This window comes from Tachyglossus aculeatus, chromosome 1 (assembly GCF_015852505.1).
Source record: "Tachyglossus aculeatus isolate mTacAcu1 chromosome 1, mTacAcu1.pri, whole genome shotgun sequence".
NCBI lineage: Eukaryota > Metazoa > Chordata > Mammalia > Monotremata > Tachyglossidae > Tachyglossus > Tachyglossus aculeatus.
In genome coordinates, this window is record NC_052066.1 from 19084588 (window position 1) to 19101773 (window position 17186).

The 17186-nt window shown below is 45.3% G+C and overlaps 1 protein-coding gene across 2 annotated transcripts in view; it reads left to right on the top strand.

Moving 5' to 3' along the window:
* The window catches only part of PTPN4 (protein tyrosine phosphatase non-receptor type 4), a 246725-nt gene that overhangs the window by 173221 nt on the left and 56318 nt on the right, over window positions 1-17186 (top strand). For both annotated transcript variants that reach the window (XM_038743503.1, XM_038743495.1), the window contains exons 13-14: window positions 1544-1678; window positions 14096-14254. In XM_038743503.1, the coding sequence (XP_038599431.1) occupies window positions 1544-1678; window positions 14096-14254 (294 nt within the window). The remainder of the gene's footprint in view (window positions 1-1543; window positions 1679-14095; window positions 14255-17186) is intronic.

Sequence of the window (17186 nt, forward strand, 5' to 3'; positions counted from 1 at the left end):
TCATTATTATTATTAACAAGCTGATACATGTGGTATTTGTTAAGTGCTTACTATGTTCCAGGCTTTAGGAGATGGTCAATTTTGCCTCCCTGTCCTGTGTGAAGGAGAGCCACAGAGTTTAGACTGAATTATTCAGTTAATATGTTTTGTTTTGTTCTCTGTCTCCCCTTTCTATCAATCAATCAATCATCAATCAATCAATCAATCGTATTTATTGAGCACTTACTGTGTGCAGAGCACTGTACTAAGCGCTTGGGAAGTACAATTTGGCAACATATAGAGACAGTCCCTACCCAACAGTGGGCTCACAGTCTAGAAGGGGGAGACAGAGAACAAAACCAAACATATTAACAAAACAAAATAAATAGAATGGATATGTACAAGTAAAATAAATAAATAAATAAATAAATAAATAGAGTAATAAATATGTACAAACATATACGTATATACAGGTGCTGTGGGGAAGGGAAGGAGGTAAGACGGGGGGGATGAAGAGGGGGACGAGTGAGAGAGGAAAGAGGCTGTGAGCCCACTGTTGGTTAGGGACCATCTCTGTATGTTGCCAACCTGTACTTCCCAAGTGCTTAGTACAGTGCTCTGCACACAGTAAGTGCTCAATAAATATGATTGATTGATTCAGTGGTATTTATTGAGCGCTTGCCGGGTGCAGAGTACTGTCCTAAGTGCTTGGGAGAGTAAAATGCAACAGAGTTGGTAGACACTCTCCCTGACCACGATGAGCTTGCCGTGTAGAGGAAGTCCCTTTACTGACTACCCTCAAGTTCTACTGACTTTCTACTTATTTAGAATGATTGAGGTAATGTCACTGAAGTCTAGCATGTGGAAATCTTGTATGAGTAAAGGATTTCACCTGCGAGAGATTACCTTTATTCACTTCTCCATGATCCCCTTTTTCATTCATTCATTCATTCAATCATATTTACTGAGTGCAGAGCACTGTACTAAGCGCTTGGGAAGTACAAGTTGAGAACATATAGAGACGGTCCCTACCCAACAGCAGGCTCACAGTCTAGAAGGGGGAGACAGACAACAAAACAAAACATGTGGACAGATATCAAGTCGTCAGAACAAATAGAATTAAAGCTAGATGCGCATCATTAACAAAATAAGTAGAACAGTGAATATGTACAAGTAAAATAGAGTAATAAATCTGTGCAAACGTATACAGGTGCTGTGGGGAGGGAAAGGAGGTAGGGTGGGGGGGATGGGGAGGAGGAGAGGAAAAAGGGGGCTCAGTCTGGGAAGGCCTCCTGGAGGAGGTGAGCTCTCAGTAGGGCTTTGAAGGGAGGAAGAGAGCTAGCTTGGCAGATACTCAGTGTTTTATTGAGTATACTGGGATCTCATTTGGAAAATGGCCACTGTAAGTATTGGTTTCTTGGGCCTGAGCCCTTCATTCCCATGGCATATTTATCCATCCTAGAAGTCAGCCAATTGTGAGAGGGGTTGTGGGTTTAATATGGGGGCTTTACATTTAGTTATTCATCTGCCAGGTTAATTTCAGTATTCCTGTTGATTCCCACAGGTCCCCAAGTAAACCTTTGGCCCGGAAGTTGATGAGTGGGATGGATTGGGAGGTAGTGAGCCGGAATTCATTATCGGATGACCGGTTAGAAACACAGAGCTTACCATCGCGCTCGCCGCCTGGAACCCCAAATCAGTAAGTTAAGAGCATCACCGATGCTGATCTCATTTGTTGTTGTCGTTCACGTGAGATGCCTCTGGACAGGCATTTGCCTTTCATTTGCAGTTTTCATATTTATAGTGCCTAGACTTCTGCTGGCCCACTAGGTAAAGGATGCTACTGGACACCCAAATGGCCTCAGGCTCGGAAATGGGCCGTCAGCATTTGGACATGAGGCGATCCCTTTCGATCCTAGAAGTCAGCCAATTGTGAGAGGGGTTGTGGGTTTAATATAATAATAATAATAATGTTGGCATTTGTTAAGCGCTTACTATGTGCAAAGCACTGTTCTAAGCGCTTGGGGGGATACGAAGTGATCAGGTTGTCCCACGTGGGGCTCACAGTCTTAATCCTCATTTTACAGATGAGGTAACTGAGGCTCAGAGAAGTTCAGTGACTTGCCCAAGGTCACACAGCAGACATGTGGCGGAGCCGGGATTCGAACCCATGACCTCTGACTCCAAAGCCCGTGCTCTTTCCATTGAGCCACGCTGCTTCTCCCGGTCTGTATGTCAGTCAGTAGTGTGTACTGTAGAAGCAGCAAGGTGTAATGGCTAGAGCACGGGCCTGGGAATCAGAGGTCATGGGTTCTAATCCCAGCTCCGCCCCTCCTCTGCCCTGTAACTTTGGGCAAGTCACTTCACTTCTCTGGGCCTCAGTTGCCTCATCTGTAAAATGGGGATTGAGACTGGGAGCCCCACGGGAGACAGGGACTGTGTCCAACTCGATTTGCTTGTATCCACCCCGGCGCTTAGTAGAGTGCCTGGCACATATCAATCAATCGTATTTATTGAGCGCTTACTGTGTGCAGAGCACTGTACTAAGCGCTTGGGAAGTACAAGGTGGCAACATATAGAGACAGTCTCTACCCAACAGTGGGCTCACAGTCTAAAAGGGGGACAGTCTAAAAGGGGGGACAGTCTAAAAGGGGGATACTAAAAGCGTTTACATAGTAAGCGCTTAGCAAATACCATCATTATTATTATTACTGAGCACTTATTAGGTGCAGAGCACTGTACTAGATGCTTGGAAGAGTACAGCTTAACAGAATTAGACACGTTCCCTGCCCTTAGCGAGTTTGCAGTCACTACCATTCTATGCCGCATCACTAGGATAATAATCGAATGATGAGTGAGAATCGTGCCCGTCAAAAATTGCTTTTACTTCCTACGAGACTGTTTTTCCAAATGGTTACCATTGAGTATAGACAGACTAGCCGAAGCCGTCGTCTCGGAAGTGGTTTGCGTAATGAATGCTAACTGATTGCTAAAGACCGTACCAGGAAGGATCAGAGGGCTTTTTTCTAGGAAGAAAACTGTCTTGCAAGAACAAAATCAAGGGCCGAGTGGTTTCATGTGCCTCCAACATTATTTCTTCTGTCAATGCCATGGAGCAGCGTGGCTCAGTGGAAAGAGCCCGGGCTTTGGAGTCAGAGGCCGTGGGTTCGAATCCCAACTCTGCCACTTGTCAGCTATGTGACTTTGGGCAAGTCACTTCACTTCTCAAGGCCTCAGTTCCCTCATCTGTAAAGTGGGGATGAAGACTATGAGCCCCTCGTGGGACAACCTGATTACCTTGTTAAAAAAAAAAAAAAATGGTATTTATTAAGCACTTACTATGTGCAAAGCACTGTTCTAAGTGCTGGGGGAGTTATAAGGTTATCAGGTTGTCCCATAGGGGCTCACAGTTTTAATCCCCATTTTACAGATGAGGGAACTGAGGCAACAGAGAGGTTAAGTGACTTGCCCAAAGTCACACAGCTGACAATTGGCGGAGCCGGGATTTGAACCCACGACCTCTATGCCAGCGCTTAGAACAGTGCTTTGCACATAGTAAGCGCTTAACAAATACCAACATTATCATTATTATTATTAATTCTTTCTGAATGGGATATATCGTGAGGTGAAACCTGCCATCTACAGTACCTCTTTCCTACTCAGAGTTCAACAGTTGCTACCTGTCGTAGCTTGAAGGCCCATTATACAGAAATGGGTCGTTTCGGTTTCTGGATTATCCAGGCCCTCGATTGTCTGCCGACTTGTACTTCCCAAGCACTTAGTACAGTGTTCTGCACACAGTAAGCGCTCAATAAATGCGATTGAATGAATGAATGAATGAATGCAGCGAATCACATTGCCCTTTTATTGTTCATTGGTACTGGCCCATCATCATCATCAATCGTATTTATTGAGCGCTTACTATGTGCAGAGCACTGTACTAGGCACTTGGGAAGTACAAATTGGCAACATATAGAGACAGTCCCTACCCAACAGTGGGCTCACAGTCTAAAAGGGGGAGACAGAGAACAAAACCAAACATACTAACAAAATAAAATAACAGTACGGGCAGAGGAAGCCAACAGATCAAACAAGTTGCTTTGTTTGGACAGTTTGAGTGAAAGGTTCATGGGCTTTGAAAGTCAAGTGGCCTATCTGCCCCCTAGACTGTAAGCTCATCGTGGGCAGGGAATGTGTCTGTTAAAGTGTTTTATTGGACTCCCCCAAGCGCTTAGTACAGTGCTGTGCATTATTATTATTATAATGTTTGGAAGTGAGGCTCACGTAGCAACTTAACTGGCCATTTAATTTTGCATATAGAGACGTTCTGTACCCAACAATGGGCTCACAGTCTAGAAGTCTGTATATATATATATATATATATATATATATATATATATGTTTGTACATATTTATTACTCTATTTATTTATTTTACTTGTACATATCTATTCTATTTATTTTATTTTGTTAGTATGTTTGGTTTTGTTCTCTGTCTCCCCCTTTTAGACTGTGAGCCCACTGTTGGGTAGGGACTGTCTCTATATGTTGCCAATTTGTACTTCCCAAGCGCTTAGTACAGTGCTCTGCACATAGTAAGCGCTCAGTAAATACGATTGATGATGATGTGCACACCATAAATGCTCAATAAATAGGACTGACTGATTGACTGAGTTATAGTTGCAGTCTTGACACTTGTCGGTCCCTACAGCCAGCCTAAAGGGGTAGAAAGCAGCATTTGATAGGATGACTCCTGGCTAAGAAACCGAATCGCATAATCCTCCGTCCATTAGCCTAGCCCAGTTCAGAGCTGCGAGTGTGGGATAGGGTGGTTTTCTGATGGGGGAAGGATGGGAACACAGAGAATAATACTATTTCACCGTCTGATCCGGAAACTTTGTGTCAACCGCAGTTCCCAGCACATAGTAAGTGTAAATAGTAAATGCCATCATTATTATTATAAATATCATCATCATCGATCGTGGTTATTGAGCGCTTACTGTGTGCAGAGCACTGTACTAAGCGCTTGGGAAGTACAAATTGGCAACATATAGAGACAGTCCCTACCCAACAGTGGGCTCACAGTCTAAAGGGGGAGACAGAGAACAAAACCAAACATACTAACAGAATAAAAGAAATAGAATAGATATGTACAAGTAAAGTAAATAAATAAATAGAGTAATAAATATGTCCAAACATATATACATATATACAGGTGCTGTGGGGAAGGGAAGGAGGTAAGATTACTTACTGACAGAGGGAGACAGCCTCCATTCATTCATTCAGTCGTATTTATTGAGCGCTTACTGTGTGCAGAGCACTGTACGAAGCGCTTGGGAAGTACAAGTTGGCAACATCTAGTGACGGTCCCTACCCTCTTTGCAAATGTGTAGGCAAAGCACCCCTGACTTAAGGGTGAGGGTGACGTGTCTCTTTGTTCCCCTGGGTGCTACTTTTAGACTCTGAGCCCACTGTTGGGTAGGGACTGTCTCTATATGTTGCCAACTTGTACTTCCCAAGCGCTCAGTACAGTGCTCTGCACACAGTAAGCGCTCAATAAATACGATTGATTGATTGATTGCTCTGACAGCTTCTTCCGTTTCCCCTCGTCTGTCTACCCAGCTCCAATCTATAGGTTTGTGCGGGTATGGGGTAACGGAGGAAATCTGAGGCGAGAGTGGAAGGTAATATCTGAGGTGGTGAAATCTGGGTGGATAATTGTAAAGATCTGGTTTGAAAGTATGGGCGTGAAAATCTGGTTGTTTGTGTGAATGTGTGTGTGTGAGAGAATCGAGGGACAAAGAGAAGCGGCATGCCTAGTGGTTAGAGCATGGGCTTGGGAGCCAGAAAGACCGGCTCTCTAATCTCGTCTGCCCCACTTGTCTGCTGGGTAACCTTGGGCGAGTCGAAGAGCACGGGCTTTGGAGTCAGAGGTCAGGGGTTCGAATCCCGGCTCCACCACATGTCTGCTGTGTGACCTTGGGCAAGTCACTTAACTTCTCTGAGCCTCAGTTCCCTCCTCTGTAAAATGGGGATTGACTGTGAGCCCCACGTGGGACAACTTAATCACCTTGTATCCTCCCCAGCGCTTAGAACAGCGCTTTGCACATAGTAAGCGCTTAACAAATGCCATCTTCTTCATCATCATCATCATATCACTTCTCTGTGCTTCAGTTACCTCACCTGTAAAAAGGGGATTAAGCCTGGAAGGCCTCATGTGGGGCAGGAACTGTGTCCAACCTGATTTGCTTGTATCTACCCTCCGCGCTTAGTACAGTGCCAGGCACATTCATTCATTCGATTGTATTTATTGAGTGCTTACTGTGTGCAGAGCACTGTACTAAGCGCTTGGGAAGTACAAGTCGCCAACACATAGAGACGGTCCCTACCCAACAATGGGCTCACAGTCTAGAAGGGGGAGATGGACAGCAAAACAAAACATGTAGACAAGTGTCAAAATCGTCCGGACAAGTAGAATTAAAGCTATATGCACATCATTAACAAAATAAGTAGAACAGTAAATGTGTACAAGTAAAATAGAGTGATAAATCTATACAAATATATATAAGTGCTCTGGGGAGGGGAAGGAGGTAGGGCGGGGGGGATGGGGAGGAGGAGAGGAAAAAGGGGGCTCAGTCTGGGAAGGCCTTAACAAACACCAATTTTAAAAATGGGAAATAGGAGGAACGGGACTCATTTTAAATATTGAAATAAATATTGGTTGCTGAATTGTACTTCCCAAGTGCTTTAGTAAAGTGCTCTGCGCTGCACACAGTAAGCACGCAATAAATACGATTGAATGAATGAATGAATATTAACCTCGAGCCTGTGCTTGGAACCATAGCTCCATGTGCTTTTAATAATAGTAATAATAATAATAATGAGAATGGTGTTTGTTAAGCCCCTACTGTGTGCCAAGCACTGTTCTGTTTCCGGTGTTCCCGGTCCCTTTGCCTCCCACCCTCCCCCAATTTTGCCGATACCCCAGAATAAGAATAATAATAATAATGGCGCTTTATTAAGCGCTTACTATGTGCAAAGCACTGTTCTAAGTGCTGGGGAGGTTACAAAGTGATCAGGTTGTCCCATGGGGGGGCTCACAGTCTTAATCCCCGTTTTGCAGATGAGGGAACTGAGGCCCAGAGAAGTGAAGTGACTTGCCCAAAATCACAGAGCTGACAGTTGGAGGAGCCGGGATTTGAACCCACGACCTCTGACTCCAAAGCCCGGGCTCTTTCTACTGAGCCACGCTGCAGAATTGGGGGTGGGGGGGAGGGGTGTACGTGCGCTCTGTCACTCCTGCACTCCCCTCCTCCTCCTTCTCTTTCTCCTCTCTCATTTCCCTTTTGTAAAACCATGCACATTAGCTCACCATTAAGCTTGAGTTTGACAAAAGAGGGTGGAAGGCTGGAACTGCCATCTGAAGGTTTGGGAAGTGTATATGTGTTTTCTTTGATTCATGTCATTCATTCATCCATGCCAACACTGAGTCTGTTGCCATGGATTAATTGAAAGATGACTGAACCGTGCTGGAAACAAAATTATAAGTTATAAACCTAAGAGAAAGATCATCTTATCGCTCTGGAATGAGTCACCTCCTCCCCCTACATAAGAAACTGAGAAGAAAAGAAATGTCGTCATCATCATCATCAATGGTATTTATTGAGCTCTTTCTCTGTGCAGACCAGTTGCCTATTCCAGGCCTGTATTTGGTCTCTGGTAGTGGCTTGATGGTACCTGAAGGAACCGAGAGACAGTGGCTTTTGGTGATATTGATTCCAATAATAATAAGTATGGTTTTTGTTAAGGGCTTACTCTGTGCCAAGCACTGTTCTAAGCATTGGGGTAGTTACAAGGTAATCAGGTTGAACACGGTCCCTGTACCCCATGGGGCTCACAATCCTAATAATAATAAAAATAATAATAATGGCATTTATTAAGCACTTACTATGTGCAAAGCACTGTTCTAAGTACTGGGGAGGTTACAAGGTGATCAGGTTGTCCCACGTGGGGCTCACAGTCTTAATCTCCATTTTACAGATGAGGTAACTGAGGCCCAGAGAAGTTAAGTGACTTGCCCAAGTCACACAGCTGACAATTGGCAGAACAGGGATTTGAACCCATGACCTCTGACTCCAAAGCCCATGCTCTTTCCACTGAGCCACGCTGCTTCCTCATTTTACAGACGATGTAACTGAGGCCCTGAGAAGTGAAGTGACTTTCCCAGGGTCACACAGCAGACCAGTGACGGAGCCAGGATTAGAACCCATGACTTTGTGACTCCCAGCCCCCTGATTTATCCACTAGGCCAAGGGACAGATCATTTAGCATGCCAAACTTTCCTCCTCCCCACCCCAACTTGTCCTTCCGGTAGTCCATTACTAATAATAAATCTTGAATTTATTCAACTACACTCACATTTACTGATATAATAATAATGGCCTTTATTAAGCGCTTACTATGTGCAAAGCACTGTTCTAAGCGCCGGGGAGGTTACAAAGTGATCAGGTTGTCCCACGGGGGCCTCACAGTCTTAATTACCATTTTCCGGATGAAATAACTGAGGCCCAGAGAAGTGAAATGACTTGCCCGAAGTCACACAGCTGACAATTGGCAGAGCTGGGATTCGAACCCATGACCTCTGACTCCAAAGCCCGGGCTCTTTCCACTGAGCCACGCTGCTTCTCCATAATGGTATCTCCGTATCTCCGTAATGATGTTTGGATATAGCATAACTTGCATCTCCCAAGGGTAGTTATTGATCACCTAGTGAGTACCCAGTGCTGTACTAAGGAGTGGGAAAGGACAGTAAGCCCGCTGTTGGGTAGGGACTGTCTCTATGTGTTACCGACTTGTACTTCCCAAGCGCTTAGTACAGTGCTCTGCACACAGTAAGCGCTCAATAAATACGATTGATTGATTGACAGTAGAGATAAAAGCCAGAGAGTTTACAATCTAATGGTGGGGGAAAGAACATTTCTCTGACTTGACTTGGGGCTGAACCTGGGCTCTGTTGGAGAAGCATCTAATCCTAACCACTTCCTGGATAGACACTTGGCATATACGTGTGTGTGTGTGTATATTAAATCCCCCATCCTGAGATTTTAGGAGCTGGTCCCTCACCGTGGTGTCATGCGTTTGTGGAACATCAATTCTGCCCACACCTTTCATGATTTCCGAGACTTTGATCATGTCTCTCTCAGCCCTTGTGGTTTACGCTTACCACATGCCAAGCACTGTACTGAGCTTTGGGATTTTGTTGTGCACGTGGAGCTAAGGGCTTAGGGAAGTACAACAAGCCGAGTTAGCTGATAATAATAATAATAATAGCAATAATAATAATAGTAGTAGTATTAAGTGCTTATATGTTTGTACATATTTATTACTCTATTTATTTTACTTGTACATATCTATTCTATTTATTTTATTTTGTTAGTATGTTTGGTTTTGTTCTCCGTCTCCCCCTTTAGACTGTGAGCCCACTGTTGGGTAGGGACTGTCTCTATATGTTGCCAATTTGTACTTCCCAAGCGCTTAGTACAGTGCTCTGCACACAGTAAGCACTCAATAAACACGATTGATTGATAGTATGCGCCAAGCCCTGTTTTAAGCACTGGGATTGATCCACGGTAATCAGGTTGGACACAGTCCCTGTCCCATTTGGGGCTCAAAGTCTTGATTCCCGGAGCTTGGCACAGCGTAAGCGCTTAACAAATACCATCATTATTATTATCCCCATTTTACAGGTGAGGTAACTGAGGCATAAGAGGAAGTGAAATGACTTCCCCAAGGTCACACAGGAGACATGTGACAGAGACACACCTGGCCTGCTGCATCTGCCCCCTCGCTGACCTCCTTGCCTCCTCTCTCTCTTCCGACTCCGAGGCCCAGTCTTTTTCCACTAGGCCATGCTGCTTCCCGGCAGTGATCCCTGCACACGACGAGTTTACAGTCTAGAGGGGGAGACGGACATTAATATCAATAAATGAGCAATTCATAATGCATAATTGAAAGATATGAACGGAAATGCCGTAGAGATGAGCAGATGCCCAGAGGTCACCGATCCAAGAACTCAGATCCATTCATTCATTCAATCATATTTATTGAGCGCTTACTGTGTGCAGAGCACTGTGCTAAGCGCTTGGGAAGTACAAGTCGGCAACATCTAGAGACGGTCCCTACCCAACAGTGGGCTCACAGTCTAGAAGGGGGAGACAGAGAACAAAACAAAACACAGAAGGGAGTGGGAGCTGGGACAAAGAGGCCTTCATGTTAATTAATGTTAACCTTGTTAACTATTCATTCATTCATTCATTCAATCATATTTATTGAGCGCTTACTATGTGCAGAGCACTGTACTAAGCGCTTGGGAAGTACAAGTTGGCAACATATAGAGACGGTCCCTACCCAACAGTGGGCTCACAGTCTAGGCCTCAGGTCCTTCTTAACTTTTGGCCCCCAGGCCTGGTCAGAACTCAGAGACCTTCACTCAATCAATCAGTCATATTTACTCAGTGCTTACTATGTGCAGAGCACTGCACTAAGCGGTTGGGAGAGGACGCGATAACAATGGAACGAACACATTCCCTCCCCACAACAAACTTACAGTCTAGAAGGGGAGACAGACATTAATATGCATTCCAGATACCTACGTAAAATTACAGATATGTACTCATTGTGGACAGGGAATGTGTCTGTTTATTGTGGTACTCTCCCAAGTGCTTAGTACCATGCTCTGCATACAGTAATCAATCAATCAATCGATCGTATTTATTGAGTACTTACTGTGTGCAGAGCACTCTACTAAGCACTTGGGAAGTACAAGTTGTCACCATATAGAGACGGTCCCTATCCAACAGTGGGCTCACAGTCTAGGAGGGGGAGACAGACAACAAAACAAAACATATTAACAAAATAAAATAAATAGAATAGATATGTACAAGTAAAATAAATAAATAGAGTAATAAATACGTACAAACATATATACATATATACAGGTGCTGTGGGGAAGGGAAGGAGGTAAGATGGGGGTAAGATCAGAGGTAAGATCAGAGTTGGTAGACAAGTTCCCTGCCCACAAGTCTCAAGGGGGAGACAGACACTAATAGAAATGAATAAATCATGGTTAGGTATATTATTGCCCGGCATTTCTGACCATGAAATTGGCTGTCAAGAGGAACCCCCTTGCATCCGAGACATACAAGGAAGATACAAGGAACCCCCTTGCATCAGGCAGAAACTCCTCACCCTGGGCTTCAAGGCTGTCCATCACCTCGCCCCCTCCTACCTCACCTCCCTTCTCTCCTTCTACTGCCCAGCCCGCAACCTCCGCTCGTCCACCGCTAATCTCCTCACTGTACCTCGTTCTCGCCTGTCCCGCCGTCGACCCCCGGCCCACGTCATCCCCCGGGCCTGGAATGCCCTCCCTCTGCCCCTCCGCCAAGCTAGCTCTCTTCCTCCCTTCAAGGCCCTGCTGAGAGCTCACCTCCTCCAGGAGGCCTTCCCAGACTGAGCCCCTTCCTTCGTCTCCCCCTCGTCCCCCTCTCCATCCCCCCATCTTACCTCCTTCCCTGTTTGTACATATTTATTACTCTATTTATTTATTTATTTATTTATTTTACTTATACATTTCTATCCTATTTATTTTATTTTGTTGGTATGTTTGGTTCTGTTCTCTGTCTCCCCCTTTTAGACTGTGAGCCCACTGTTGGGTAGGGACTGTCTCTATGTGTTGCCAATTTGTACTTCCCAAGCGCTTAGTACAGTGCTCTGCACATAGTAAGCGCTCAATAAATACGATTGATTGATTGATTGATTGATTGATCCGAGGCAAAATTGGTACTGAGGGAGGAGAGTGAGGGAGGAGGTGGCCACTCAGCTTGAGAGGGGCGAATCGGGTCCACCCCAAAGTCCGTAACCAGTCAATCTGAGGCCTTCCCAGACTGAGCCCCCCTTTTCCTCTGCTCCTCCTCCCCTCCCCATCTCCCCTACTCCCTCCCTCTGCTCTACCCCCTACCCCACCCCACAGCACATGTGTATATTTGTACATATTTATTATTCTATTTATTTTATTAATGATATGTATATATCTATAATTCTATTTATTTATCATCATCATCAGTCGTATTTATTGAGCGCTTACTATGTGCAGAGCACTGTACTAAGCGCTTGGGAAGTACAAGTTGGCAACATATAGAGACAGTCCCTACCCAACAGTGGACTCACAGTCTAGAAGGGGGAGACAGAGAACAAAACCAAACATACTACCAAAATAAAATAAATAGAATAGATATGTACAAGTAAAATAAATAAATAAATAGAGTAATAAATATGTACAAACATATATACATATATACAGGTGTTGTGGGGAAGGGAAGGAGGTAAAATGTGGGGGATGGAGAGGGGGACGAGGGGGAGAGGAAGGAAGGGGCTCAGTCTGGGAAGGCCTCCTGGAGGAGGTGAGCTCTCAGCAGGGCCTTGAAGGGAGGAAGAGAGCTAGCTTGGCGGATAGGCAGAGGGAGGGCATTCCAGGCCCGGGGGAGGACGTGGGCCGGGGGTCGATGGCAGGACAGCGCTCAATAAATACGATTGATGATGACAGGCGAGAACGAGGTACGGTGAGGAGATTAGCGGCAGAGGAGCAGAGGGTGTGGGCTGGGCTGGACAAGGAGAGAAGGGGGGTGAGGTAGGAGGGGGCGAGGGGATGGACAGCCTTGAAGCCCAGGATGAGGAGTTTCTGCCTGATGCGCAGATTGATTGGTAGCCACTGGAGATTTTTGAGGAGGGGAGTAACATGCCCAGAACGTTTCTGGACAAAGATAATCCCGGCAGCAGCATGAAGTATGGATTGAAGTGGAGAGAGACACGAGGATGGGAGATCAGAGAGAAGGCTGATGCAGTAGTCCAGACGGGATAGGATGAGAGCTTGAATGAGCAGGGTAGCGGTTTAGATGGAGAGGAAAGGGCGGCTCTTGGCAATGTTGCGGAGCTGAGACCGGCAGGTTTTGGTGACGGCTTGGATGTGAGGGGTAAATGAGAGAGCAGAGTCGAGGGTGACACCAAGGTTGCGGGCTTGTGAGACGGGAAGGATGGTAGTGCTGTCAACAGAGATGGGAAAGGCAGGGAGAGGGCAAGGTTTGGGAGGGAAGACAAGGAGTTCATTCTTCGACATGTTGAGCTTTAGGTGGCGGGCAGACATCCAAATGGAGATGTCCTGAAGGCAGGAGGAGATGCGAGCCTGGAGAGAGCAGGGGCAGAGATGGAGATCTGGGTGTCATCAGCGTAGAGATGATAGTGGAAGCCGTGGGAGCGAATGAGGTCTCCAAGGGAGTGTGTGTAGATCGAGAACAGAAGGGGACCAAGCACTAAACCCTGGGGAACCCCCAAAGTAAGAGGATGAGGAGGGGGAGGAGGAGCCTGCAAAAGAGACTGAGAAAGAACAACCGGAGAGATAAGAGGAGAACCAGGAGAGGACGGAGTTTGTGAAGCCAAGGTCAGATAGCGTGTTGAGGAGAAGGGGGTGGTCCACAGTGTCAAAGGCAGCTGAGAGGTCGAGGAGGATTAGGACAGAGTATGAGCCGTTGGATTTGACAAGCAGGAGGTCATTGGTGACCTTTGAGAGGGCAGTTTCCGTGGAATGTAGGGGACGGAAGCCAGACTGGAGGGGGTTGAGGAGAGAGTTGGTGTTGAGGAATTCTAGACAGCGTGTGTAGACATGCTGTTGTTCATTTATGGTCATGCTATTGATGCCTGGCTACTTGTTTTGTTTTGTTGTCTGTTTCCCCCTTCTAGACTGTGAGCCCGCTGTTGGGTAGGGATTTTCTCTATCTGTTGCCGAATTGTACTTTCCAAGCGCTTAGTACAGCACACAGTAAGCGCTCAATAAAGGCGATTGAATGAACAGTATAATAAATAACATTTCCTGCCCTCAACAAGCTTACTTTCTAGAGAAGGAGCTTTTAAACTCAACCATAACACATCAAAATGTGTAATGCTTCAAAGAAGGATACTCTATCAAACAACGTAACACTTGTCATTTATAAAACACTTAGGGGCTTTGTTATAATTGAAGCTTTTTTATTATTTTAATTTTTAATCATTGTCTTTTCTTCACTTAGTCGCAACTCTGCGTTGACCCAAGAAGGAAGCCGGTTACGACCATCTTCAGTCGGACATTTAGTTGACCACATAGTCCATCCCTCCCCAAGTGACATTTTTGCCAATCACAGATCTCCATCATCCACCCAGGCGAATAGCATCATCCTGGAATCATCACCGTAAGCTCCTAATATATTTCATGGGCTTTCTCTATCTTTAGATGCTTGACGCCATTGTTTAAGAATTTAGCATTCATCCTAGCTGGAAAAGCGAGCCTTTATGGAGAGAATTATGCCCAGAAAAATCACTCATCCCGAAGAAAGAACTGGAAGGAAAAGGGAAGATTGATCAGTCAGTCATGGGTATTTATTGAGTGCTTCCTGGAGCACTGGATTAAGTGCTTGGGAGAATACATTACAATAATAATAATAATAATAATGGCATTTGTTAAGCACTTACTATGTGCAGAGCACTGTTCTAAGCGCTGGAGGGGATACAAGATGATCAGGTTGTCCCACGTGGGGACATTTGGTGGAGTTGGGACTCGAACCCATGACCTCTGACTCCAAAGCCCGTGCTCTTTCCACTGAACCACGCTGCTTCTCTACAAGAGAGTTGTTCGCCAAATTCCCTGCCACTATTATTGTTATATTGTAATAGTAATAATAATAATGGTATTTGTTAAGTGCTTACTATGTGCAAAGCACCGTTCTAAGCGCTGGGGTGATACAAGGTGATCAGGTTGCCCCACGTGGGGCTCACAGTCTTCGTCCTCATTTACAGATGAGGGAACTGAGGCACAGAGCAGTTAAGTGACTTGCCCAGAGTCACCCAGCTGACAATTGTCGGAGTTGGGATTTGAACCCATGACCTCTGACTCCAAAGCCTGTGCTCTTTCCACTGAGCCACGCTGCCAAGTGCTTAGTACAGCGCTTTGCACACAGTAAACACTCAATAAATGGGATTGATTGGATGAATGAATGAACTGTAGTTAGGAGAAGCAACATAATATATTGATGTGTACATAATGTGAAATGCCATTGATCCAGGGAGTGACATGTAATAAAACCAGAGCATTAAGCCTGAAAGGCACCTCCAGAAGCTCCCTAGTTCACTTCCTTACTGTAGCCGGGCCACACCTCTACCCGATTCTGAGTTTGAACAATTTTCCAAATAATCTATCAGTCAGTGCTATTTATTGAGCACTTACCATGTGCAGAGCACAGTACTAAACACTTGGGAGAGTACAATTCATCATCATCATCATCATCAATCGTATTTATTGAGCACTTACTATGTGCAGAGCACTGTACTAAGCGCTTGGGAAGTACAAATTGGCAACACATAGAGACAGTCCCTACCCAACAGTGGGCTCACGGTCTAAAAGGGGGAGACAGAGAACAAAACCAAACATACTAACAAAATAAAATAAATAGGATAGATATGTACAAGTAAAATAAATAAATAAATAAATAGAGTAATAAATATGTACAACCATATATACATATATACAGGACTTACTATGCACTTACTATGTGTGAGACACTGTACTAAGCATTGGGGTAGATACAAGCTAAGCAGAAGAGTTGGTAGACACGTGCCCTGCCTACAAAAAGAGAAGCAGCGTGGCTCAGTGGAAAGAGCCCGGGCTTTAGAGTCAGAGGTCATGGGTTCAAATCCTGGCTCTGCCAATTGTCAGCTGGGTGACTTTGGGCAAGTCACTTCACTTCTCTGGGCCTCAGTTCCCTCATCTGTAAAATGGAGGTGAAGACTGTGAGCCCCCCATGGGACAACTTGATCACCTTGTATCCTATCCAGCACTTAGAACAGTGTTTTGCACATAGTAAGCACTTAATAAATGCCATTATTATTATTAGGAAGCTTATGGTTTAGAGAGAGAGAGATATTAATATAAATAAGTAGTTTATGGATATGTACATGTATTCTGTGCGACTGAGGATGGGTTCATTCATTCATGCAATCAATCATTTATTGAGTGCTTACTGTGTACAGAGCACTGTACTAAGTGTTTATTGGGTTGAATAAAGATCATAGGGCCAAGGGCATAGATGACACATAGAGGAGAGGGAGTTGGGGGGGAAAGAGGGCTTAATAATAATTATTATGATGACTGGTATTTGTTGAGTGCTTACTAATAGTAATAGTTAGTATTGTTGGTATTTAAGCGCTTATTATGTGCCAAGCACAGTTCTAAGTGATAGGGTAAATACAGGGTAATCAGGTTGTCCCACGTGGAGCTCACACTCTTAATCCCCATTTTACAGATGAGGTAACTGAGGCACAGAGAAGTTAAGTGGCTTGCCCAGGGTCACACACAGCTGACAAGTGGCAGAGCCGGGATCAGAACCCACGACCTCTGACTCCCAAGCCCGGGCTCCAGGGGACGGCCTCTTGGAGGAGATGTGACCTTAGGCTTTGAAGATGGGGAGAGTGGTGGTCTGGCGGGTATGGAGAGGGAGGGAGTTTTAGGCCAAAGGGAAAGGGGTCAGTGCTGCACCTGTCACCAGGGGATGGCTTCTTTCGGGAATCGGTGCGGCAAGAGTGAGAGAGACCAGGAAAAGAAAGGCTGAGGTTTATACAAAATTTATTCCGTGAGGCAATTTGAATTATTTGATCATTCAGGGCGTGGAGAATTGAACTTCCCTTTAGGGAGGCCTCTTTCGGCAGGAATTCATTCATTCATTTAATCGTTTTTATTGAGCGCTTGCTGTGTGCAGAGCACTGTACTAAATGCTTGGGAAGTAGAAGTTGGCAACATATAGAGACAGTCCCTACCCAACAGTGGGCAGGAATATGATTATTTAGTAATTTTAGAGCCTTTCTGGCTGGAGGAATATACTCACGCATTACTCGTGCGAAGTGAAACACCTAGGTCTCCGTCACAAACGCTTCCCACCTGGGAAGCGGGAATTCACTTTTGTCTTGCTCGCATGTGGTGAGGCGGCTAGCTCCCACTCACCAGCGCTTCCCACTCTGGAGGAATCCATTTTTGCGTTACACACCCATGGCAAAAGCGCCCTAGCTTCCGGCCCCACAATCGGGACACTCGCTCACCCGTCCCACGGCATCCCACGCTCTGGGCAGAGGTGA